General features: G+C 32.7%; 1 protein-coding gene across 1 annotated transcript; it reads left to right on the top strand.

The window, feature by feature from the left end:
• The first annotated feature begins 17,619 nt into the window (after positions 1–17,619).
• ATXRCC1 (BRCT domain-containing DNA repair protein) lies at positions 17,620–20,322 on the top strand. Its single transcript, XM_016342700.3, has 7 exons — positions 17,620–18,111; positions 18,207–18,395; positions 18,796–18,907; positions 19,103–19,185; positions 19,317–19,427; positions 19,718–19,804; positions 19,899–20,322. The coding sequence occupies exons 1-7, from the start codon at positions 17,929–17,931 to the stop codon at positions 20,232–20,234; spliced, it is 1,101 nt and encodes a 366-aa protein (XP_016198186.1). The 5' UTR covers positions 17,620–17,928; the 3' UTR covers positions 20,235–20,322.
• The last annotated feature ends 832 nt before the right edge of the window (positions 20,323–21,154 follow it).

Below are 21,154 nucleotides of genomic sequence, written 5' to 3'. Positions count from 1 at the left end.
CACAAATTTAGGAAGGAAATAAAAAACATGCAATTTCAATGAATAAGTGTGTAAATAGTTGATAAAACCCACTCAATTCAATCCAAAATATATCATAAAATAGTGGTCTATCAAAAATATTGCGAAGTTTTAAGATTAAAAAAAAATATGAGATTAGCAAATGGATTGGAACAATCAACTACTCAGGAGTTAAGGTCCTTTTCAGATTGGATACTTCAAATCGGTAAAGGTCAATGTGGAAGTGGTCAATGATAAACCTTGTGTTGATATTCCTTCTGATCTAATCATTCCTCTTTCGCAAAATCCAGTTGAAGATATTATAAATACAATTTATCCAAATTTGGTTCATAATTTTCGTGATCCAAATTTTTTCCAGGATAAGGCAATATTAGCTCCGACTGTCGAGAATGTTGAAGAGAAAAATAATTATATAGTTGACTTGTTTCCTGGTGAGGAGAAAAATTATCTTAGTGCTGATTTAATATGTGGTAGTGATGCCTATTCTGATTTTGATTGGATAAATGTTGAATTCTTGAATCAAATTAGTTGTTCTGGTCTACCTAATCATTCATTGAAGTTGAAATAGGCGTGCCTATTATTTTGTTGAGGAATATTGATCCAGCTGGTGATTTGTGTATTGGGACTCGACTTACTGTGCGAGATCTAGGGACAAATGTGATTGGTGCAGAAGTTGTTTCCGGTAGTAATATTGTGGATAAAGTTTTTATCACTAGAATGAATTTGATTCTTAGTGATACGGTTATACCATTTAAATTCCAACGCAGACAATTCCCACTTTCTTTGTCGTTTGCGATGACAATTAATAAAAGTCAGGGTCGGACATTATCAATAGTTGGTTTGTTTCTGCGCCGTCCTGTATTTTCTCATGGTCAACTTTATGTAGCTCTTTCTCAAGTCAGGAATAAAAATGGTCTTAAAATTTTACTTTGTGATGAAGGATTAATTGATTCTACCAAGACTGGAATGTTGTATTTAAGGAAATTTTTGATAAGATATGTAATTTTTTTATCATATTTTTCAATCATTGCTATGTAATTTGTAATTTTGTTTTGATTTGTATTTTCTTTAGACAGAGACATCTTCTTTAGTGCATAGAATCGAGAGTCTATATCTTCGTTTAATTATCACCCTGATAAAGTTAAAATTTGATTCTATGTCTTTATGACATGTGCCATTAATGTGTTTATTTTGACGTATTCAAAATGAAATCACAGGACTGACCTTAGTATTATGTTTGTTAGCTAGAGACTGAAATTAACATTTCATTCTCGAAATCGAAATTTCATTTGTTTCAAGGAGATATGTGGCTTCCTTGGGTAGCAGATTTCACATACTTCCTTCCCTGACAATAATAAGATTTGGCAGCATCTTCAGCAATACTCTTATTTCCCGGACTTCAATAATTACCACCCCATCATCTTCTCTCGTGCTAACGTTTGCATCAGTCCACAATTCTCAAAATTTTTTTAAGTTTTATTTTTGTTAATTTTGATTTTTTGTTGTTTTTTTTTTTTTTTTTTTGTGTTCGTTTATTCTAAAGTCTAGCTGTTTGACAAAATTTCTTATTCTACTTCTCAGTTTATTTTTATATAACGCATACAGTATTATGAGTTGCTGGTTTTGTTTTAATATTATTTTTTTGCTGATTATAGTCACACTGAATGGCTGCTTTTGATTATGATGATTTTAGAATATTTGTTGTTGGGTTCGGTTTACTTTTTTTAATGAAAAAATTACTTTCATTTTAACAAAAAAAAAAGTGCTCTTATTCAATTTATTACTTATTTGAATTTGTCTATTGGAAAAGGATTTTTCATTGACAAAGTAAATTATTTTTTTAAAATCGATCAATACGCTGTTTAAAGAAAAAGAATAAAAGATGCTTTTAATGGTTGAAAACTCTTTAAAAACCTATCCAAATTTAAAATGGTTTCTGTCTATTTAAACAAATATTTTTCTAAAATATAAAATAAAAAAGTATCTTTTTCAAAAGCTAATCGAAATTGATCGTTGGTGTTAGTTAGATTGCTTTTTCCCAGTGAAAAACATATTTTTTAAAATAAGGTTATTTTATCCAATTTGAAAAAATCTATTTGAATATGTTTTTTGGAAAAAGGTACTTTTATTTAAAAAAATTTAATTATTTATTTTTTTTACCTAACAAAATCTTCTTTTTTAAAAAAGCATAAATATAATATATTTTTAATATTTAAAATTTAGTTTTTGTGAATATATCCAGATGTAAATAAATTTCTTTCTACTCAAAAAATATCTTTTTATACAGGTGAAAAAAATTGTACTTTTCTTTAAAAAATGAATCACATTGGTTTTTTAACCCGTTAAACTCTAGTCTAATTTTTTTCAATACATTGAATCCATATAAAATTTTAAAAATATATATTAAAGGTGTGCCTCATATTTTCTACTATTGTTCTAAAAACACTTGTTAGTAGGACTTTTTTTTTAATTTCTGAAAAATAGTGGCCTCAATTCAACCATTAACATAATTAGAGTGAGACCAATCTCAATTTGTGGCAAACACATATAATTTTCAAGATGCTAAATGTAAATATTTCTATACTCCTCATCAGTTTCTCCTAGATTAGAGAGTTGTAAACCATAGCATTAATTCACTCCCACCTCCTCCATCCCCAATCTACTCTCCATTAGCCACAATATGTCTCCGCCCTAGTACTAGCCTCACTTGACCCTTCCACTTCTCTCCTCGGTGTCGGCCACATGCACAGAAGCCATGGGTTCCTCCACGACGCTCTTTGATTCCACCATGGCCATCACTCGGCCACATTCCCTCTCCACACTCCTCCTTTTGACCTGTCAGTCTCTCCACATTTGCACTCTTGTCTCACCACCTCATCCATCACTTGGTCTCAGCCCCTCTCCACTCTCCTTCTCACCGCCGCTCAGTCTCTCCAAATCGGAGTCCTTGTCTCACCACTTCAACCATTACTCTGCCTCAGCCCCTCTCCACTCTCTTTCTCACTGCTGGTCAGTATCTCCCCATTCGCAGTCCTTGTCTCACCCTTTTCCTCCCTCACAGTGGCAGTGTTGTTCGTCACTTGTCACTGCGCATTCGCGCTTCGAATCTGTAGCTAGTGTTCTCCAATGCTGTGCAAGAGCTGTCGTTCTTCTAGGTTTTCGTTTTTCAAAACTTCTAATTATTTTATTTTGTTCTTTGTTTGAGTCTGATTATTTGTTCTTGGTTCTGTTAATATCTTCTATCAGGATTTAGTTAATTATTATAATACTCTGTTTTTCAGTAAGAGACAAAATCTTGGTTTTCTTCTCCAGTGTTCATAAGAAGACTAGCAATCTCATACAGCTGAATGGTGATGCATGCAGATAGAGAAGATCCAAACAAGTAAATTACTGAATATTAGTAGAAAATCCTTTAATTTGAATAAACTTACCTAAGTTTCATACCTACTGTTTTATCCCTTCTTAACCAAAGCTCTTGGAATTAATGATCGTAAATAGTAAACTCGTAAAGAGAACAAGATGAGTAAATCGTGATTGAAGGAAGATGATTATATTTACTTTGGTTTTGCCATAAAAAAATTGTTTTGGTTTTATCATGCATATCCTCTTTCTTTTTTTAAATAAAAAAAACAAAGGCGATGAATGATTTGAGAAAAAAGAAGAAAGAAATGGTGCAACAACAAGATCATTGACTTTTCTGACTCTATCCTTTGAAAGTAATATTTAAGGTTCAACTATTTATAGATGAAAAAATAGTGCAGACTGAAATTTTGTTGTGATATAATCAGTATTACAACACCTCCTGAAAAACAAGGTTAACTTAATCTCTTCAGGGTGTTGGTCATATTATTATGGTTATTATTTTCCCTTCTTTTTAAAATAAACTTCTAGAAAACCTTCAATCTTTGTAATTTTATTTCTTACCTTAAGGTTTAGGTTAGTTTTCTTCACTGAATTTTGAATTTCATTGAAGTGTTATTTACCTTTTCATTGACTGTCCTTCACATTAAATTGTCAAAATTTTTATCTCACTTGAAATTTCATGTTATGTCATCTATGATTTTTCTTAAATGCTTTGTCAAATATTTTTCATGTTCTAATTCAATTTTATTGCCTTTTCAATCATATCTAGGTCAGAATTTATAAGTTTTCAGAATTTCTAAAATGTGTTATATATTAGTATTTAAAATTGGTTTCTTAGACTTTAGTTGGAGGAATAGAGCATTATTAGAGAAAGGATAGTATAATAAGTTATGTTTTCTATGATATTTAATGCTATTGATTGCTTAATGGATGTTTGGATTTCAGAGGCATCTAATTAAAAAGTGGTGATACTTTTTAGTGGTATTGGCTATTGTTAAAAATCATTAGTGAGTGAGGGGTGAAGAGTTTAGGAAAGTTTATAATGTTTAATAATTGGTTTGTATTTTTTGTATACTTAGGTACTTGTTTCCTTGCTTAAAATAGGTCAGCCTTAGATTGTGATTGTGTTGATATACTTGTTCAAATCGTTTTAGTTTGTATAAATAGGTATCACATCAATATGAAAAATGTGTATTCTATTTACTAAATTTTAAAATAATTACCATAGTGACTCTAACCTATAATGATACCATTATGTGCTATCAGGAGGTTGTAGCAATGCAACAACACTGGAACAAAGGAAAAGAAAGAATTTTTAGGTTTCGACTTTTCAATGGGCAGGTAACCAAATATATTATGTAATATTATATGATGCATTTTAAACAGACCTTGTTAGACATGAATTAATTTTAGATGTAATATCGAATATAGGGTGAGAGAGCTCTTCCATCGAGTTTTGTAGCAACTTATGGAAATAAATTAGGGTAAACCTTCTATGTGATTAATGAGTTGGATAATTGCGTGGTGCTAGAGTTGAAACAAAAAAATGAGCAGCTGCTTATAACTGACAGCTCATTTGAGCAACTTAAACTTTTCTCTTTTGTCAATAGAGGGGCAACTGTGCAATTTAGGTATGTGAGTTTTGGAATCTTTTTCATTTCCCTCTGGAATCACATGAACCAACCAATTCAAGTTCTCTCCGATCTTAACTTTTATGTGGCTGACCGAATAGACCAAAAAAAATACTTGACAACATATGTAGAGTTTTCCATATAAAGTACAACAAGAATGGTGATTCTTCATCACCTGATGTGATAGTGCTGTCTAAGTCTAAACCATCTAATAATGAGTTCTCGTCAGACGACGTTGAAAATGACACAATGGAAGGGCTTGATCCTCATAATCGAATAGATTTGTCTCGTGCAAGCCATTCATCAGAGTTGAGTTGAGCGAAGAAAGTAATGAAATAAGAGAATTGTTTGACAACGGATAATGTTAAATGCAATTTTTTCTCTTATGGATTGGATGATAATATCATGGTACATAGAGGTATGTTTTATTGTGGTGACTAACATCTTTAAATATCTTACTATAAGAAGGCCATGACACGTTCGAACTTGAGTGCATCTAGATTGACAAGTTGATCTTAAAGAACTCATTTCTTTTTTAACAAACTTGTGAAATATTGGTTGTGTATTTCTTATTGATTATATAGCAAAACTCTCCCTAGACCAACCCTAACTATGATTCATTCATTGCAGTATCCGTCCTCTAATTTTGCTGCATATCTTAAACCGTCTGGATATAGTTCGGTCTGGAAGATCACTGGTCCACCTTTCAGCGTAGGCAAAAATATATTTTTTTCCACCTACTGAAGAGTGGAGGAAGAAATTCAGAGTGAAAGTTCGGGGTTGAATAGAAAGAATGCTGTAAACGGATAAGTTAAAGAGAATGGACAACATTATCCAAAAGTTGACCTCCCTACCGAACCGGCACATAGAGTTGGTGATTGAAAGATTTTAAACCCTATAAAAAAATGGCCTCTTATCTATTACTCTATGGAAACACATGTTTTGGACTATATCTTGGATTGTGTTGGAGATATTTTGTTTTATTATCTATAACTATATGACAATCGATGTTTTGAAAATTATACATAGTAGCAACCTACATTTGTATTGGACATTTTTTTGTCTACGAATATCCATTATATTTTATTATCTAAGAATATCCATTATAATAAGGTAATGCATTACTTGTGTCCCCTTTTGCTTCTAATTTTTGAACAATTCAGTTGACAAATTCTCATGGGCATGTTAATTATTCCTTTAATTTGTATATTATTAATAATTATTTAATTAATTTGTAACTGCAATTTGTATTGGTGCATTTGCAAAAGCTTTTTACCTTTATTATTTAAACCAATCATATTTTCAGTTTCCAATTATTTTATTTTATTTTGTAACTATTTTACTTTATTTTGTTAAGGACTTCAAGGATCTATTTGGCTTTTAAATATGTATTTTTATCCAACATATTTTAGTTATATTTTAATATTCTTTAATTAAAAATTTTTAAAATACATGGATTTCGTACAATTACACGTGTTATCACGCTAGTAAAAAATAAAAGGGATAGATTGACATTGAATACAAACAGAATTACTCTACTTTTTATTCAACTTATTGATGCAACAAGAAATGAACTCCTCAACCTAACTTGTTTACACTGTAGTTTGAGAACTAAATCGAACGGACTTCTCAACCTTCTACGGTTCTACCCAATTTCCCGTGCAATAAGAGAATGACGCACTCAACCTCACTTGTTCACACCATGATTTCATCACGAAACCAAAATGTGCTTTGGCACTTCTATTCACTCAATATTACGACTACAGTAGTTAAGGACGTATTTATAATCTTTTATTAGATTAAAACAAAGAAAACTTTAAAGTCCATAAACATAAAATCCAATGTAGTAACTAAATAAACAAGAATAAAAAAATATCAAAATAAACTAATAACTTTTAAATAATATTTGATCTCTTCATATTATAAATATTTTAAGCACGTATCAAAATCTCTTGAAATTGGTGATTGTAATCATTCTTGATTATAGTGGAAGCTTTATCATAGTTCGTGGTGGAGACTATATGTAAGTCTTATTACACTTGGAGACTAAATCAGGATATATTGCTGTGTCATCTTCTTCCTTTATCTTTGTTACTACATATTCGGAAGGAGACAAAAACCAAAATAATCTCTTAGTTTATTAGTTCCGCTGCATAAACTATAAAAGTGGTTCCTTGATTTAACCCCTCTTCTCAACTCACTTGGGAACCTTCAATTGGCATTACAGTTTAGGTTCAAGAGGCAAGCTTAACATCTTGGAATAAAGGATCCATGACAACCTTTGTGGCTTACACACTAACCAAAAGACAATCATGTTATAGACCTCATCTCTTCAATGCAACCAACTATTCTTAATATCACAGTAATTCATATTTTTTTGAAAGTAAGAGAGAGAAAAAATTAGGACAGAGAGAGACAAGACAAATGCAATGAGCTTACTGAGAGAGGAGGAAAAGATAACGAAAGAAGAAGAAGGAAAAAATGGAGAAATGGGTAGTGACGGTGAGAAAATCTGCCATCATAGTCGCTGGTTGGGTCACCGAAAAAGGAGATTAAGGAGAGAGAGAGAGAGAGAGAGAGAGAGAGAGAGAGAAGAAGATTTGAGATTTATTTCTCCTCCTCTACCTCTGCTGCCACCACCATCGAAAGCGTTGCCACTACTGCTCTTCGAAACTGTCGTCGAAAAAGGAGGAAAAAGAGATCTGAAACCTCCCTTGATGTTACTCCTACTCACTCTCTCTATTTGCTGCGTCGACGGTGATGGTGGCATTCAACCCCACTAGCGTCTTCTCTTCTTCTCTTCCTCTCTTGCTCTCAATGGTGGCACTCTCTTTTTTTTTTTTTTATCTGAATGTGTGTGTGTGTGAGTGAGAAGAAGAGTATGATGGTTAGTCTTTGATGGAGATAAAGATATAATTTGAGTCAGAAAGATAAGAGAGTAGGGTTAGTGAGATAAGGATAAATGATCAAAAGGATGATTTCAAAAATAATTTTAATATTGAGGACTATTTTAAATAAAAAAAAAAGTTAGGGAAAAGTTTGATTTTGATCTAAACCTTAAAGATCAAAACAGTACTTATCCATTTTTTTAATTGTTTTAGTTTGTATTTTTAATACCATTACTAATTATTCTTTTAATTTGTTTTCATACACTCAAAACTCTTTTGCTCCATCATCAATCTATATACTCTTTCTTCCAAATACAACTCAAACTTAAACTCTTGGTTTAACTTGCAAAAAGTTTAAAGAATCTTTACTATCATTATAAATTTTGATTGTAGAAGTTGAGTTTTGATTTGTTACAATTATATAAACTAAGCTAAATTTGTACTCCGAACACAATCTTTGCCATCATTTGACCTTCTTTTAGCATTTGAGATTCATCAGCTTTTATCTCATATTTCATGTTCTAATGTTATGTTTGTTTAGAAAGATAGACACTGAAATATGAATACAGAAATATAAAATTGTATTTAAAAAGTAAGACATAGACAAAAACATTGTATCCTAGGACGCTGAATTAGTGTATTTTATGTCCTTCTTGATAAAAAAAACACAGAAATACTAGACAAAAATACAACTTATTTTTTATTTTTTTTATTATCACTATCAAATTTTTATAATTATATTTTTTATTATTGTATTTTCTATTCTAAATTTTGTGCAAAGAAAAAAATTAAATTAAATTTTTTATTCTTTATTCTCTCTTATATTCAGTTTATCACCAAATAAAATATAAAAGATTAATTTTTATATTTCTGTCTTTTGTACCATGTTTTCAATATTTTACTTTGTCTTGTTTTCAAAACCAAACTTAGGCAAAGGCGCTGAGATTTATTCACCTATAAACTCAATAGATAGATCTATTCTAATGTGTTCAAAAATTGCAGTGAACAATATTCCATAAGAAACTCCTACATTTTTTTTTATTGTTTCAGCCTTGCTCTTCTCAAGCATGTAGTCCTTGATAAAGTGAAAAAGGTTTATGGGTGTCTTAGTGAAAAAATAATAGTAAAGTAATGAATTTAGATTCTCTAAATTTTAAATTTTACTTTAGAGAATAAAATATAATTTTTTACTATTTATTTTATAAGTGAGACAAAAAAAAATATGAGAGAGAAAATATTTAAAAATAAAAGATTATACTTTATTTTTTAAAATAAAAATCTAAAATTTAGAGGATCCAAATTTCAAAATAACATATAGTTAGCAGTTGACATATTAACGCTTTTTTTTGTTCGAATTATGTTGTGAATTATATGGACCACTGCCCTTGCCCTGGCCAATAGTTTTGGAGTGTGAATCTTCTCTATTTTCATCATTCTCTTTGCAAGTGTCATGCTCACACTATTTTGTAGAAATTATTTGTTTTTATTTTAAATTTTAGACTATAAATATTAAATTTTTAATTTTAAATTTTATATTATAAATTTTAAATTTTAAATCTTAAATAATCTACTAAAAAAATTACATTTTATAATAAAAAAATTAACTAATGTTAAGTAACTAAAATTTTTAAAATTTTAGAATTTTTTTTAAGAAACTTATTAATCCCTATTTTTAACAAATATTTATCCTTAACAAATTTTTTTCTAATAAATAATAAAGTTAACAAAATTTATTTTCCACCTAACACATTCTTCTTGGAACGAAAATTTCGCACAAAAGTCAACGACTATGAAAACATCGATAAATTCTTATTCAATATCACCCTTCTTTGTCATATCATATTTTTACTTTCTCATCTCTGATCAATCATCGTATCATAATTAAATTGAATGTAATTTATAATCCAATAAGTTTGATATAATTTTTTTTACGCCATTTTAGCTATTTAGGCTTTTGCATTTTTGCTTGGAACGTCCTTTGATGTTTTGCCCCTTTTTTTTTAATTTTTATCCTCATTTTTGGGGCAAAGCAGGATAAGCTATTCCTTTTGATACTTCAGACATATTTTAGTAAAAAATATAAGCATCACATCAAGAAGAGTTATGCTACGTGTATACTAAAATCAGTTTTTAAAGTCAGTCACAAGTATAAAATATATGTTAAAATATAAATATATATTGAAAATAAATTAAATTACACATGTATTTATATATAAATATATTAATAACTAATTTTAGTGACTAATTTTAATATACAAATCGTATTTTTGTATTAAAAATTGCGAGCTTTAGAGAGAAAAACTAACCCATCAATTATTGTCAGCTTGGGCCAGCTTCAACTAAAATGCCCAAACACCACATTTTTAGGTGTTTTCGGCCGAGCTAAATATAATTTTTTGTTTTTTATCTATACCAAGCAAGGTTGTGAGAATTAGATTGGTCATCGAATCAATCGAATGACTAGTTAAATAGTTCAATAGTTTAATTGGAGTTGAATTGTAATTGAACCGATTTAATTAAATATAGAATAAAATTATAAAAAATTTAATATATCATTTCAAATATTTAAATTTAATAATTTCTAAACTAATAAAATCTAAAATTTAACAATTTTATAAAATAAATTATCCATAATTTATCATTAAAAGGTCATAAACAACTTCAAATATCAAAGTTTATAACTAAAGAAAATTAAAACACACATAGATGACAAACACAAAATGTTTTACAACCAAAAGAAACAATTAGTCGGTCTCGAAGAAGGGGATCTTATGTTTGGAAGAGTATATGTCGAGTTTGGGATATCCTGAAGGAAGGTTTTAATTGGTGCATTGGGGATTTGGAACAGAACTTTTGGTTTTCTAAATGGAGAAGAGAGGGGCGACTGTGTCAGGAGATGGATTATGTTCACATTTCTGATTCGGATCTCAGGATCTTGGACCTTTGGTCATCTAGATAGTGGAACCTTGAGAATATCTATTATCCTCTGAATCAGTCTCTGCAGATCAACATTAACTCTTACAACCCAGATGTTCAAGCTGGTTCAGAGGTCGGTTGGTGTTGGAGTGGTGCGGCCTCAAAGGTTTATGATGATCATAGTGGTTATTTGTGACTCAGTAAGAAGATGTTTAGTTGGGAGGATAGGGGTAATTGGCTTTGACTTTGGCGTCAACATGTTCCGGAAAAGCACAAATTTTTGGCCTGGCTATGTCTTCGGGAGGCTCTTCCTACTGCTGCATTTCGTTTTAGGAGGGGCATTTCGCACACGGATAGCTGTCCACGATGTTTCTCAGGTCAGGAATCGGTTTTACATTGTATTCAGGATTGTCCAAAAGCCCAACTTGTTTGGCAAGCTTTAGGGATCTCCGATCAACCAGTGGATTTGATGAGTTGGTTCTTACATAATAGCAAACAGCGCCCCTTTAGATTCTTTTCTGGTCTCTGGTGGATTTGGTGTTCGAGAAATAATGAGATCTTTCATCCCCACGAGCATTGGACCACAGACAAGGTGATTGGTATGGCTTTGTCCTTAGAAAAGGAGCTCTGAAATATTTTTGAGTTGCAACGACTATCTATTCCCTCAACCATTAGTGGCTCTTGGATTCCCTCCTCAGTGGGTACCTTTAAGATTAATTGTGATGCTAGCTATCCTAGCAGTGGTGCTCGAGTTGGTTTTGCTTGTGTTAGCAGAGATTGGAAGGGAAGGTGGCAACGAGGCTGTCTGGGAACAATTGAGAGTCGTAGCATTTTGCAAGGAGAGTTGTTTGCTATTTGGATAGGCTTTCTTTTAGCATGCGACTCGGGACAAAGAGACATTATATGTGAGACAGGCTGTGTGGAGGCTTTTACTATTGTCAATAATTTACAAGATTGCTCTGGGTTTATTGATCCTTTGGTGTTAAAAATCTGAGATATCATGTCTTGGAAATGGCGTGCTGATCTTCGGTTAATCTTGAGAGATGCAAATACAGTAGCAGACATCATGACAAAGACTGCAATGAGGACTATTTCTCCCCAAGTGGAGCTTCCATTGCCTTGGAAGGAGTTTGAGAGTAGTATTCAGCGAGACTGCCTTTCTTAAACAGTTTCTTTTTTTTTCTTTCTTAGTTTTTGCTTATTTTCTTTTGAAGTCACCAAAAAAACAAACAATACTTCAACTAAACAAAGACACTACTCAATAGAAGTCATAATCATCATTAAATGTTTCGATATCTCCATCATAAACAGATAATCCAAAGCCACCATCTTTAGAAGTACCACCAAAAGAAGTATTTAAGGATTCAATTACAACATCAGGCATATCCACTTCAACTTTCATGTCTCCTCCATCTAATAAAATAGGAAGAAAACTCAATAAGAAATCAATATTAATGACATATATCTTTATGGAATGAAACAAAGTTTGTTATGTCACTCACCATTAGGATACGAAGGCATAGCATTATCAGTGTATATTAAACTTTCAATGCTTTCAACATCTCCGTTAGTAAATTCAGGATCATCCTCATCTGCCATTACCAAAAATTCTACCGTGTTAATGCTTTCAATGTCAGTTGGATCATAATTCCTCTTCTTTCGATGCAACCTAGATTGAAGGCGTAGATTATAGGTCACATAAACAATGTCACTTAGCCATTGATGCTCTAACCGGTTCTTCCTCCTTGAATGGATTTGTTCAAAAAAGCTCTAGTTCCTCTCACATCCAGATGAAGAATAGGTTTGATGAAGAAGATGTAAGAATCGGAGTTTTTCTGTAAAATCGTTTTAATAAAAATAATAATTTTAGTGCCCGGAATAGATTCAAAATTTAGAAGTTTTAATTTGAAAATTTAAAGGTGAAATTTGATTTCAATGAATTTTACTGAGTTGAAAAATGTATCTTTTTCGAAAGGTTTTTGTAAAAATGCAGTACTAGCTCTAGTTTGTCCAGTACCACGTTTTTAGGAAAATAAGATTTTTAAAGATGATTTATTGTTTTAAAAAGGACAAAATTAATTTAGAATTGAAAACTGGGCACTAATCTTAAAGGTTTTGGCCTAAAGTGGGCCAAACGGGTTAAAACCGCTAACGGGTTGGACCAGGCCCAAACCGGGCCCAAAGTTCAACATATATATGTGTGTTTAATGAGTTTTAAACTCATTTTGTTCGGAAGAGAGAGAGAGAGCTCGGATAGGAAAAAGAGAGGTGAAGGAAGCCATTGTCACTATTCACCTCCTCCTTCAAAGCTCCATAACTTGAGCTACAGAGCTCCGATTGACGAGCTGTTTGTGGCCATGCGAAACTCTTGACGAGCTCTTCCTTTCTATCTAAGAAAATATGGTAAAAACTCGAAAACCACTCCTCAATTTCCAGCCCTAACTTTTGCATTTTTTGGGATTTGGTTTTTGAGTAGATTTTGTGGTTTTGCTTATTTAGGTGATCTCTAGTAGTGGGTAATCGTTGGATTTTACCCCTAATCTTGTTGGATAAGGTAATGTTTCACTAAATTCTTGTGTTTAGTTGTTTTGTGTATCTTAGGTTTTGATTTTGATATATATATATATGATGTTAGTTTGAGCTCTGGTGCTTGTTAGAGTTGGCTTGACTTTTTGGAAGCTTGTTGGGACTAAAAGTGGTGTTTTGTGCATATTGAGAATCGGCCAATGTATGATTTCGGTTTCCTTTATGTAATATGTAATATTTCGTGAACCTTAGGCTAGCTGACCTTAAGATAGGATTGAATGTTTTGGGTGTATGTTTAATTGTATGTGATTTTGATGTGTGAGGATAACTTGTATGATGGTGATGATGCTATGGAGTTTTGAGATGAGGAATATGTGAATTTGATGATGATTATTGGTATTTAATTATTATGAAGTTGATGTTGAATATGTGATTTATTGTTGTTGATGCGGGTTTGTGGATATGGTTGATGATTGATGATGGATATTGATGTTGTTGGTAATTTGAAGGTGAGTGTTGAGGTTGTTGATAAATGATGTGGATTATGAAGTTATGATGATGATAAATTGATGTTTGTATTGATGAGTGTTGAAGAAATTGATAAATTGAGATATTAAATATTGGATGTGGTGTAGTTGACTAATGATGGAATGCATAAGTTTTGATGTGAATATTAGGTTAAATTTTAGCCTTAGTTGAGGTGGACATTAAGTGGCTTGGTTGATTGAGTAGTTGATATGGTTGAGAAATGATTAGTATGGATTTATGTGTGAATTTTGGTATTGTGTGGAGTAGGCCTTGATTTGGTTTTAAGTTGAGAGATGTGGTAAATTGAGATTTTTGTGAGTTTTGGTAAAAAGGAAATTTTGGTGAACTTTGTCTGATTATAACTTATGTCTCGGTTTTAAAAATTTGTTGAAACTGGTTTGGAATTAAATTTTATTGAAAACTTTTCGAATTGATATAAAGGTTATAAAATTTAGAATTTTGTAGAGGAAGTTATGGTCATTCAAAGATTGGTGTCAAAATATGGATTCTACAAAGTTGTAGAATTTTGTGATTTCTGATATGTATGCATGCACAGCCTTGTGCGCACGCACAACCCTGTGAAATTTTAAACCTGTATGTACGCACATAACCAATGGGAATTTACAACCTGTGCATACACATAGCCCTGTGTGCACGCACATGTTGGGAAGAGTTGTCTGTTGAGGGCGCTAGTACAGCTTGTGCGAGCAAACAGACTTGTGAATTTTTGTATGTGTGCGTACGCACACTTTTTAAAACTTCACCTGGGCGTGCGCACGAACACCTCTGTGCGTACGCACATGCCCTGGTTCTCAAACTTAAACTTTATTTTCAAATATTTCACCTTCCCAACAAGTTTGTAAGCCTCTGTGACACTATTTTAAGAATCTTGGGCTTATCTTGGGTATTGAAACATGGGAAATGTCTTAGGAATGTTTGATTTGGTATTATTTTGAAAAGTTAAAGGATGGAGACCTAGATTTCTGGTGTTCTGATGATGAGTTTGGATAAGGGAGAAGGAAGAGTAGTGAACTTGGTGATTACTGACAATGAATTGAGAAACTGAATAACTGATGAACTGATGAGTTTGGAATGGAAATTATGAATTGATGATGGTTGTGATGAGAAGACAACTCAAAAAGGAATGATGATCTTGTTGTATGTTGAGAGTGTGCCAGGCACTATATCCTTAGGTTAAGTATGATGATAACTCAAAAAGGAATGATGATCTTGTTGAATGTGGAGAGTACGCCAGGCACTATATCCTTGGGTCAAGCATGATGGTGTACAGGGCACGATTCCCTGGAAATGAATTATGATTGATAATCTTTTCTACTGCAAGAGTGTGCCAGGCACTATATCCTTGGGTTACACATGCAAGTGTGCTTGGCACTATACCCGTGGGTGAATAGAGTGTGCCCGGTATTATATCCGTGGGCGTGGCAAAAAAGCTACATTCGAAATGATGTGTTGGGTTGGTATTTATGGACCGACAAGTGATATCACGAGCCAATAAGACAGGCATTCATCATGTGCATCTTCTATGTGTTTTGTTTGCTTTGCCTAATTGCATCTCTTGCCTAAATGAATAATATGCTTATTTGCTAGTTGTTCTACTTGCTGTACATGTATTTTACTTACTTGTATTATCTGTGTTTATCTGGTGTTGTGGAGGTTAGGTAGGCGGTGGCAATGGGATCGCACAGAGGTTAGGTTGGTGAAGGCTGTGGGATACAGCGGTGTGATTAGTATTAGTTAGAATCCCTTAAGATTAGATAACCCTATTTATGGTTTAGGTTCTTTATTTATTTGTTTTATTCTACGCTTGAGTATCCGTATGTGACGTAAAGTTCTAGGATTGCCTTTGGCGTCCCGGAGCCTTACATCTTACGTTATTAGGCACTGTTACCATACTGAGAACCTCCGATTCTCATACCATATTCTGTTGTCATTTTTTTCAGATACAGGTCGCAACCCACCTCGGTGAGTTGCTTGGATGGTGACAGAAGTGGAGGATCATGCTATTCTTTGGGGTCTTTTGATTTATTATATATCTCACCTTTGTATTTTGCTTTTGCCTAGAGGCTTGTATTGAGGGAGAAAAACTTGTATAAGCTATTTTAAATTTCTGATTTTCGTTTTGTCTGTATTTATGGCTAGCCGGCTTAAACTCCGCGAGCCGTGGCTAGACTATTATACTATCATACACTTATCTTTTATTATATTATACCTGTTTCTTGTGCGTTGAGTTAGTAGCTTCATGAGTACATTTTGCGATTTTAAATCCTGTTCTTGAGCTATATCCTTCATCAGGCTTCTAGAATTATGACTCCTTATTTATATATATATATATATATATATATATATATATTTATTTATTTATTTATGTACAAGTCATAGATTTGCCGTAACCTTTGCCTTACGACATGAGGTAAGGCTTAGGGTAATTAGGGTGTTACAGAAGACGGACTGCAATTTTTTGCAAATTAGGAGCACTCCCACCGTGTAGCCTCCACGATTCACCTACATAGATATAAAAATCAAATACTTTTTAATGTTTATCACTCAACATATTAAACTTTCAAACTAAACTGAACTTGGATATAAAATAACTTACCAGGCTCGAGTCTTGATGTCGCTCTCTTAGCACTTTCCCTCCCAAAACTTTCTTTACAATCTCGATATAGTTGTATCTCTTGCATTGCGGCAGCTGAGTCATCACAAAGTATTTCAACATCAAGCAAATCAAGTAAAGATTTCAAGATATTTGCCTTCTCAACAAAGCCCTCACTATATAAAATGCTTGGATTTAAAAAGTATGCCGCCACATAGAGATTGCGCTTCAAATGGATCTCCCACCTCATTTTCAAGATACTCGTATATGGCGTATAAGCAGTTTTTTTATTTCTAAACATTGTCTTGATAGCATTTTTGGCTCTTTGCATGCCTTCATATACGTATTCCAAAGAAGGTTTCTCATCAGCATCAACAAGGCTCAACAATTTAATAAGAGGACCAACAATTTTTGCAGTAGTAACAAAATCTTGCCAAAACTTACTATCCAAGACAATTGAACTAATAATCTTTCCATTAGCACTTTTAGCTAATTTATGAGGAGTGAAATATTTGTCCATCATCAATGTCTGTAAATATTTTTGTGATCATATATACTTTTCAAAGTAATGAAAACAATGGCAAAACGTGTGACTCTTGGTCAAACAATTTTTTTTCAACTTTTTTTTCTAAGCCAAGACAAAAAGATCATATGATTATAAATAAATACAGTCACTTTTAAAATACGAGAAGCAAGTTCAGTTATGTGAGAAATACTTACAATATCTTTCAAAATAAAATTGATATAACGAGTCCGGTCCGATTTTCACAACCTTGATACTAAGGTTTTAAAAATTGAACTGATAGAATTAAAAATTTAAAAGTTGAATCATAGTTTAATTTAATATAATAAGATATATAAATTAAAAAAAATTATTTTATATTTTTATTATTTTAAAATAATTAATTATTAAAAAAACTAAACCCGTTTGATCAGTTAATTGATTTTTATTTGGTGGCATGACCGATCATTTGACCAATTTTTCTATTTTATGACTAATTTATTGTTATTTTTTTATTTTTTGACTAATTTATTGTTAATTGATTTTTATCTTGAATCGGTTCTCGATTTCCAACCTGATTCTCATAACAGTGATAAAAAAATATATAATATATATTAATTAAAATTTACAGAAATACTGGTATAAGATTCCTTCACTCAAATAATCGGTTTCTGAAATGATGAAATCACAAGAGTGACCAAGCTGAAGCGAAACCATTACATCACAATTGGAGCAAAGAAAGAAGAGGAGGTTGCTTTCTGTTTTCTTTATTGTTCCTGCCAAGTGCCAATGTATATTTGTCTCTTGCATTTCTTGATCGATGAGATTTTGGAGCAATTTCTTGAATTTTGAATTGGACCTCAAATTTCTTATTCTTAAGCCTTGAGCTTGGTTGTTGTTTCAACTTCCATTTTTTGGCACTCTCACGAGTGGTTTTCTGCCATGTCCAATAACAAGAGAAGTTGCGGTAATAGCAAAGGTTCGAAGCGGAACCTGCCATCTTGGATGAGTTCAACGGAGGAGAACGAGAATGAGGAAGAAAATCGAGAAAAGAAACCATCTTTGGATGCTGAAGGCAAGAAATCACATGAAAAAGCTGGAAAATCCTCCTTCAACAAGCTTCTGGTACTTGATTAACTAACCCTAGTGGGTTTGGAATTTGTTGATTGTGCATTTGTGCGTTGTAACTGATTCAACTTTGTTTTCATGGTTGGACACAGGAAGGGGTGGTGTTTGTGCTTTCAGGGTTTGTGAATCCGGAGAGAGGAACGTTGAGGTCACATGCGATTGAAATGGGGGCAGAATACCAACCTGATTGGAACTCTGAATGCACACTCTTGGTTTGTGCATTCCCAAATACGCCTAAGTTTCGCCAAGTCGAAGCTGATGGTGGAACCATTGTGTCAAAGGTTTTCCCTCCATTATCTTGTGTTCTTGTAGATAATATGTATATGCCTTCATTCTTTGTGTCCATTATCTTGTGTTCATGTAGATAATTTGTATATGCCTTCATTTTTTTTGAGCCTTTAGTTCAATTTTTGTGTTCTACTTATTACATTGTTTGAACTTTTAAGACTGTAGGCCTTTCATGGTTGTGTCTGCATGAATCAGATTTTGTGCAATAGTGGATGCATTTTACAGTTTTACTAAGGAGTAAGGACAATACTATTAATTGCATGATTTAGATTTTAGGCCATGCCCTTTTGCCATTCCCGATGGCTAGTTGCATCATTTCCTTCTTGTTTTGTGGATTGCATTCTAAGCTAATGTAACATGATGTGTCCTTTCTTTTTCTGTTTCGGGTCTTAGGATTGGATAGTAGAATGCTACAGCCAGAGGAAGTTGATTGAAATTGACAGTTACCTTATGCATGCTGGGAAACCATGGCGTAAAGGAAATAAATCACATGAAGACAGCGAAGGTGATATAATTGTGTATGCAGTAGTCAATTCAATGCTATAGAATGCTGAAATGGCACCCTATGTATGCTAGATTTGTGGTTACATCGGATATTCTTATGTGATTGTTCTTGACTTCTTTGCTGACCGCTGCCACTCCCACACCATTTTCTTCCTCTAAGTTTACTCAGTCTTGTGAATTTGATACATGAATGCAGATAAGAGACCATCAGCGTCCAAAAGATATCCTGATCATGAAAGAGAATTGCCTTCAAAGCCAACCGCCTCCATAAAATCAAAGGTCAAAGCTGACCGATGAAATGCCCTGCAAGTTCTTTTGCTTGGTTTGAGAATATGGATCTAAGTAACATTTTTGTTTGCCTGAAAACAGTTAATCTTATTGTAGATTCTTATGTTTGCTGCATAATACAGGGAAAAGAGATTGCTGCTGCTGGGAAATGCTTTGTTCCTTCGGAAGTGAAGAAGTGGGCCATTGATGATTTGAAAAAAACAGTTCAGTGGTTGGAAAGTCAAGAAGAAAAGGTTATGATTTTCCATTTCCGACTAACAAAGAAGAAAAATTTATGTTAATTCTTGAGGTTGTCATTTTCTTTTAAGTAATCTAAACTTGAATGAAATCAAAGGAGAGGTGAGAAAAGAGGTTTGCAATGTGACCTAGTTCATTTGTTGGGAAATCTATATCTATTTTGCTCCTGACTCACTTGTAATTGTAAATGCTTGAAAGCTGAAGCTTTCTATTCTTCTCACTTCAATTGTGCTTAATATTAATGGTTATATGCTACATGGGTCTAAGTTTATATTTATCATTCCAGCCAGATCCAACTGAGATAACAAAGATAGCCGCGGAGGGGATTCTGACGTGTTTAAAAGATGTAATATCTGCCCTTGAGGAAAAGCAGGTAATAATTGATTGTCTTACAATTAAGTTGGCTATAAAATGTGACTGCTGATTGTGTTTGTCACCCTGATTGTGTTTATCTTATCTTAAACCAGGACATCCAAAAAGGAACTGAGGACTGGAAATTCCTACCTCGTGTTGTTGAAGAGCTCGCAATGTTCGATGCCCAGGGAAAAGATATGGCATCAATGTCAAAGGAAGAAATTCTCAAACAGGCACTGGAATGTAAACGAATTTATGAGGTGGAACTAAATAGTGTAGGTCATGATTTGAGAAAAACTGAAAACATAAACAAAGAACATAGTAGCAAGACCAGAAGAACGAATGGAAAATCTCCTGGTGCAAACGAGTATGATAGTGATGAGACAATTGAGATGACAGAACAGGAAATAGATCTTGCATATAAGACTCTGTCCTCTAAGATCCATTGATGTTGATTGAACTTGCTTAGTTAGGGATGAAAAGTAACCAACTTTTGTTTTAGATTTTCAATAGATCAAAAGATTTTAAAGGCCTGAATATATTTTCTGTAGTGTGTATTTTCTGTATTCGTGTATTTTACTTCTCTCGTTTATACATAGCAGCAGGAATAATCAAACATCAAGTGAAAGTGTGAAACTGAGATCATCTGCACCAAGTAATTTCACTACAGCATGTTCAAAGAGAAATTACTTCAAAGCCACTAGAAAATGCAAACTCAAGCGATGTTTTTCAAGTTCATATCCTTGGTTTCAACAAAAACTAGAATAATGATTAATGAGATGTGAAGAAAAAACAAGCTGATGCCAATTTTCCCATGTAAAAACCTTTAGTCCATTGTTGAGGTCACCATATGCTTTTAAACTTTCAAAAGTGGACTAGTTAAATTTCTTTGTTTAACAAACCATTTCAATTTTATTGGTACATTTCTAAAGCATAATTGTTCTTAGGTGCTAGGGCTAGTTATTACAACCTACAAAAAAGTTGTGTAATAAGCATGTGGACTTTTGAGTTAGAACTTAGATGTATTTATCAAGTAACAGATAGAGGAAAATAGTGAACTGATTCTCTCATTGTGTTGATGATATCAAGAGGAAGAATATGAAGGTTAGAGGGTGCTGAGTTTGCGAGCACATAACTTCATGTGCTAAGGGTCAGCTAAGCATTCAAAGCTCAAATATGACCAAAAGAACAGAACAAATAGAAATAGTGACGCGAAATATAAAAATAAAGTTTTTACTTTTTAATAAGTGAAGTAAATATTACCAGCTAAACTAATTTTACTTTCATAGTTTTTATATGATCTCTTTGTTAAGCATGATCTTTATTGACATGAAGTAGATATCTTGATAGCCAACTAAACTAGCTCATT

The sequence above is a fragment of the Arachis ipaensis genome, chromosome B4 (assembly GCF_059453495.1).
Source record: "Arachis ipaensis isolate K30076 ecotype BB chromosome B4, ASM5945349v1, whole genome shotgun sequence".
Classification (NCBI taxonomy): domain Eukaryota; kingdom Viridiplantae; phylum Streptophyta; class Magnoliopsida; order Fabales; family Fabaceae; genus Arachis; species Arachis ipaensis.
This window is presented reverse-complemented; position numbering and strand designations above follow the sequence as displayed.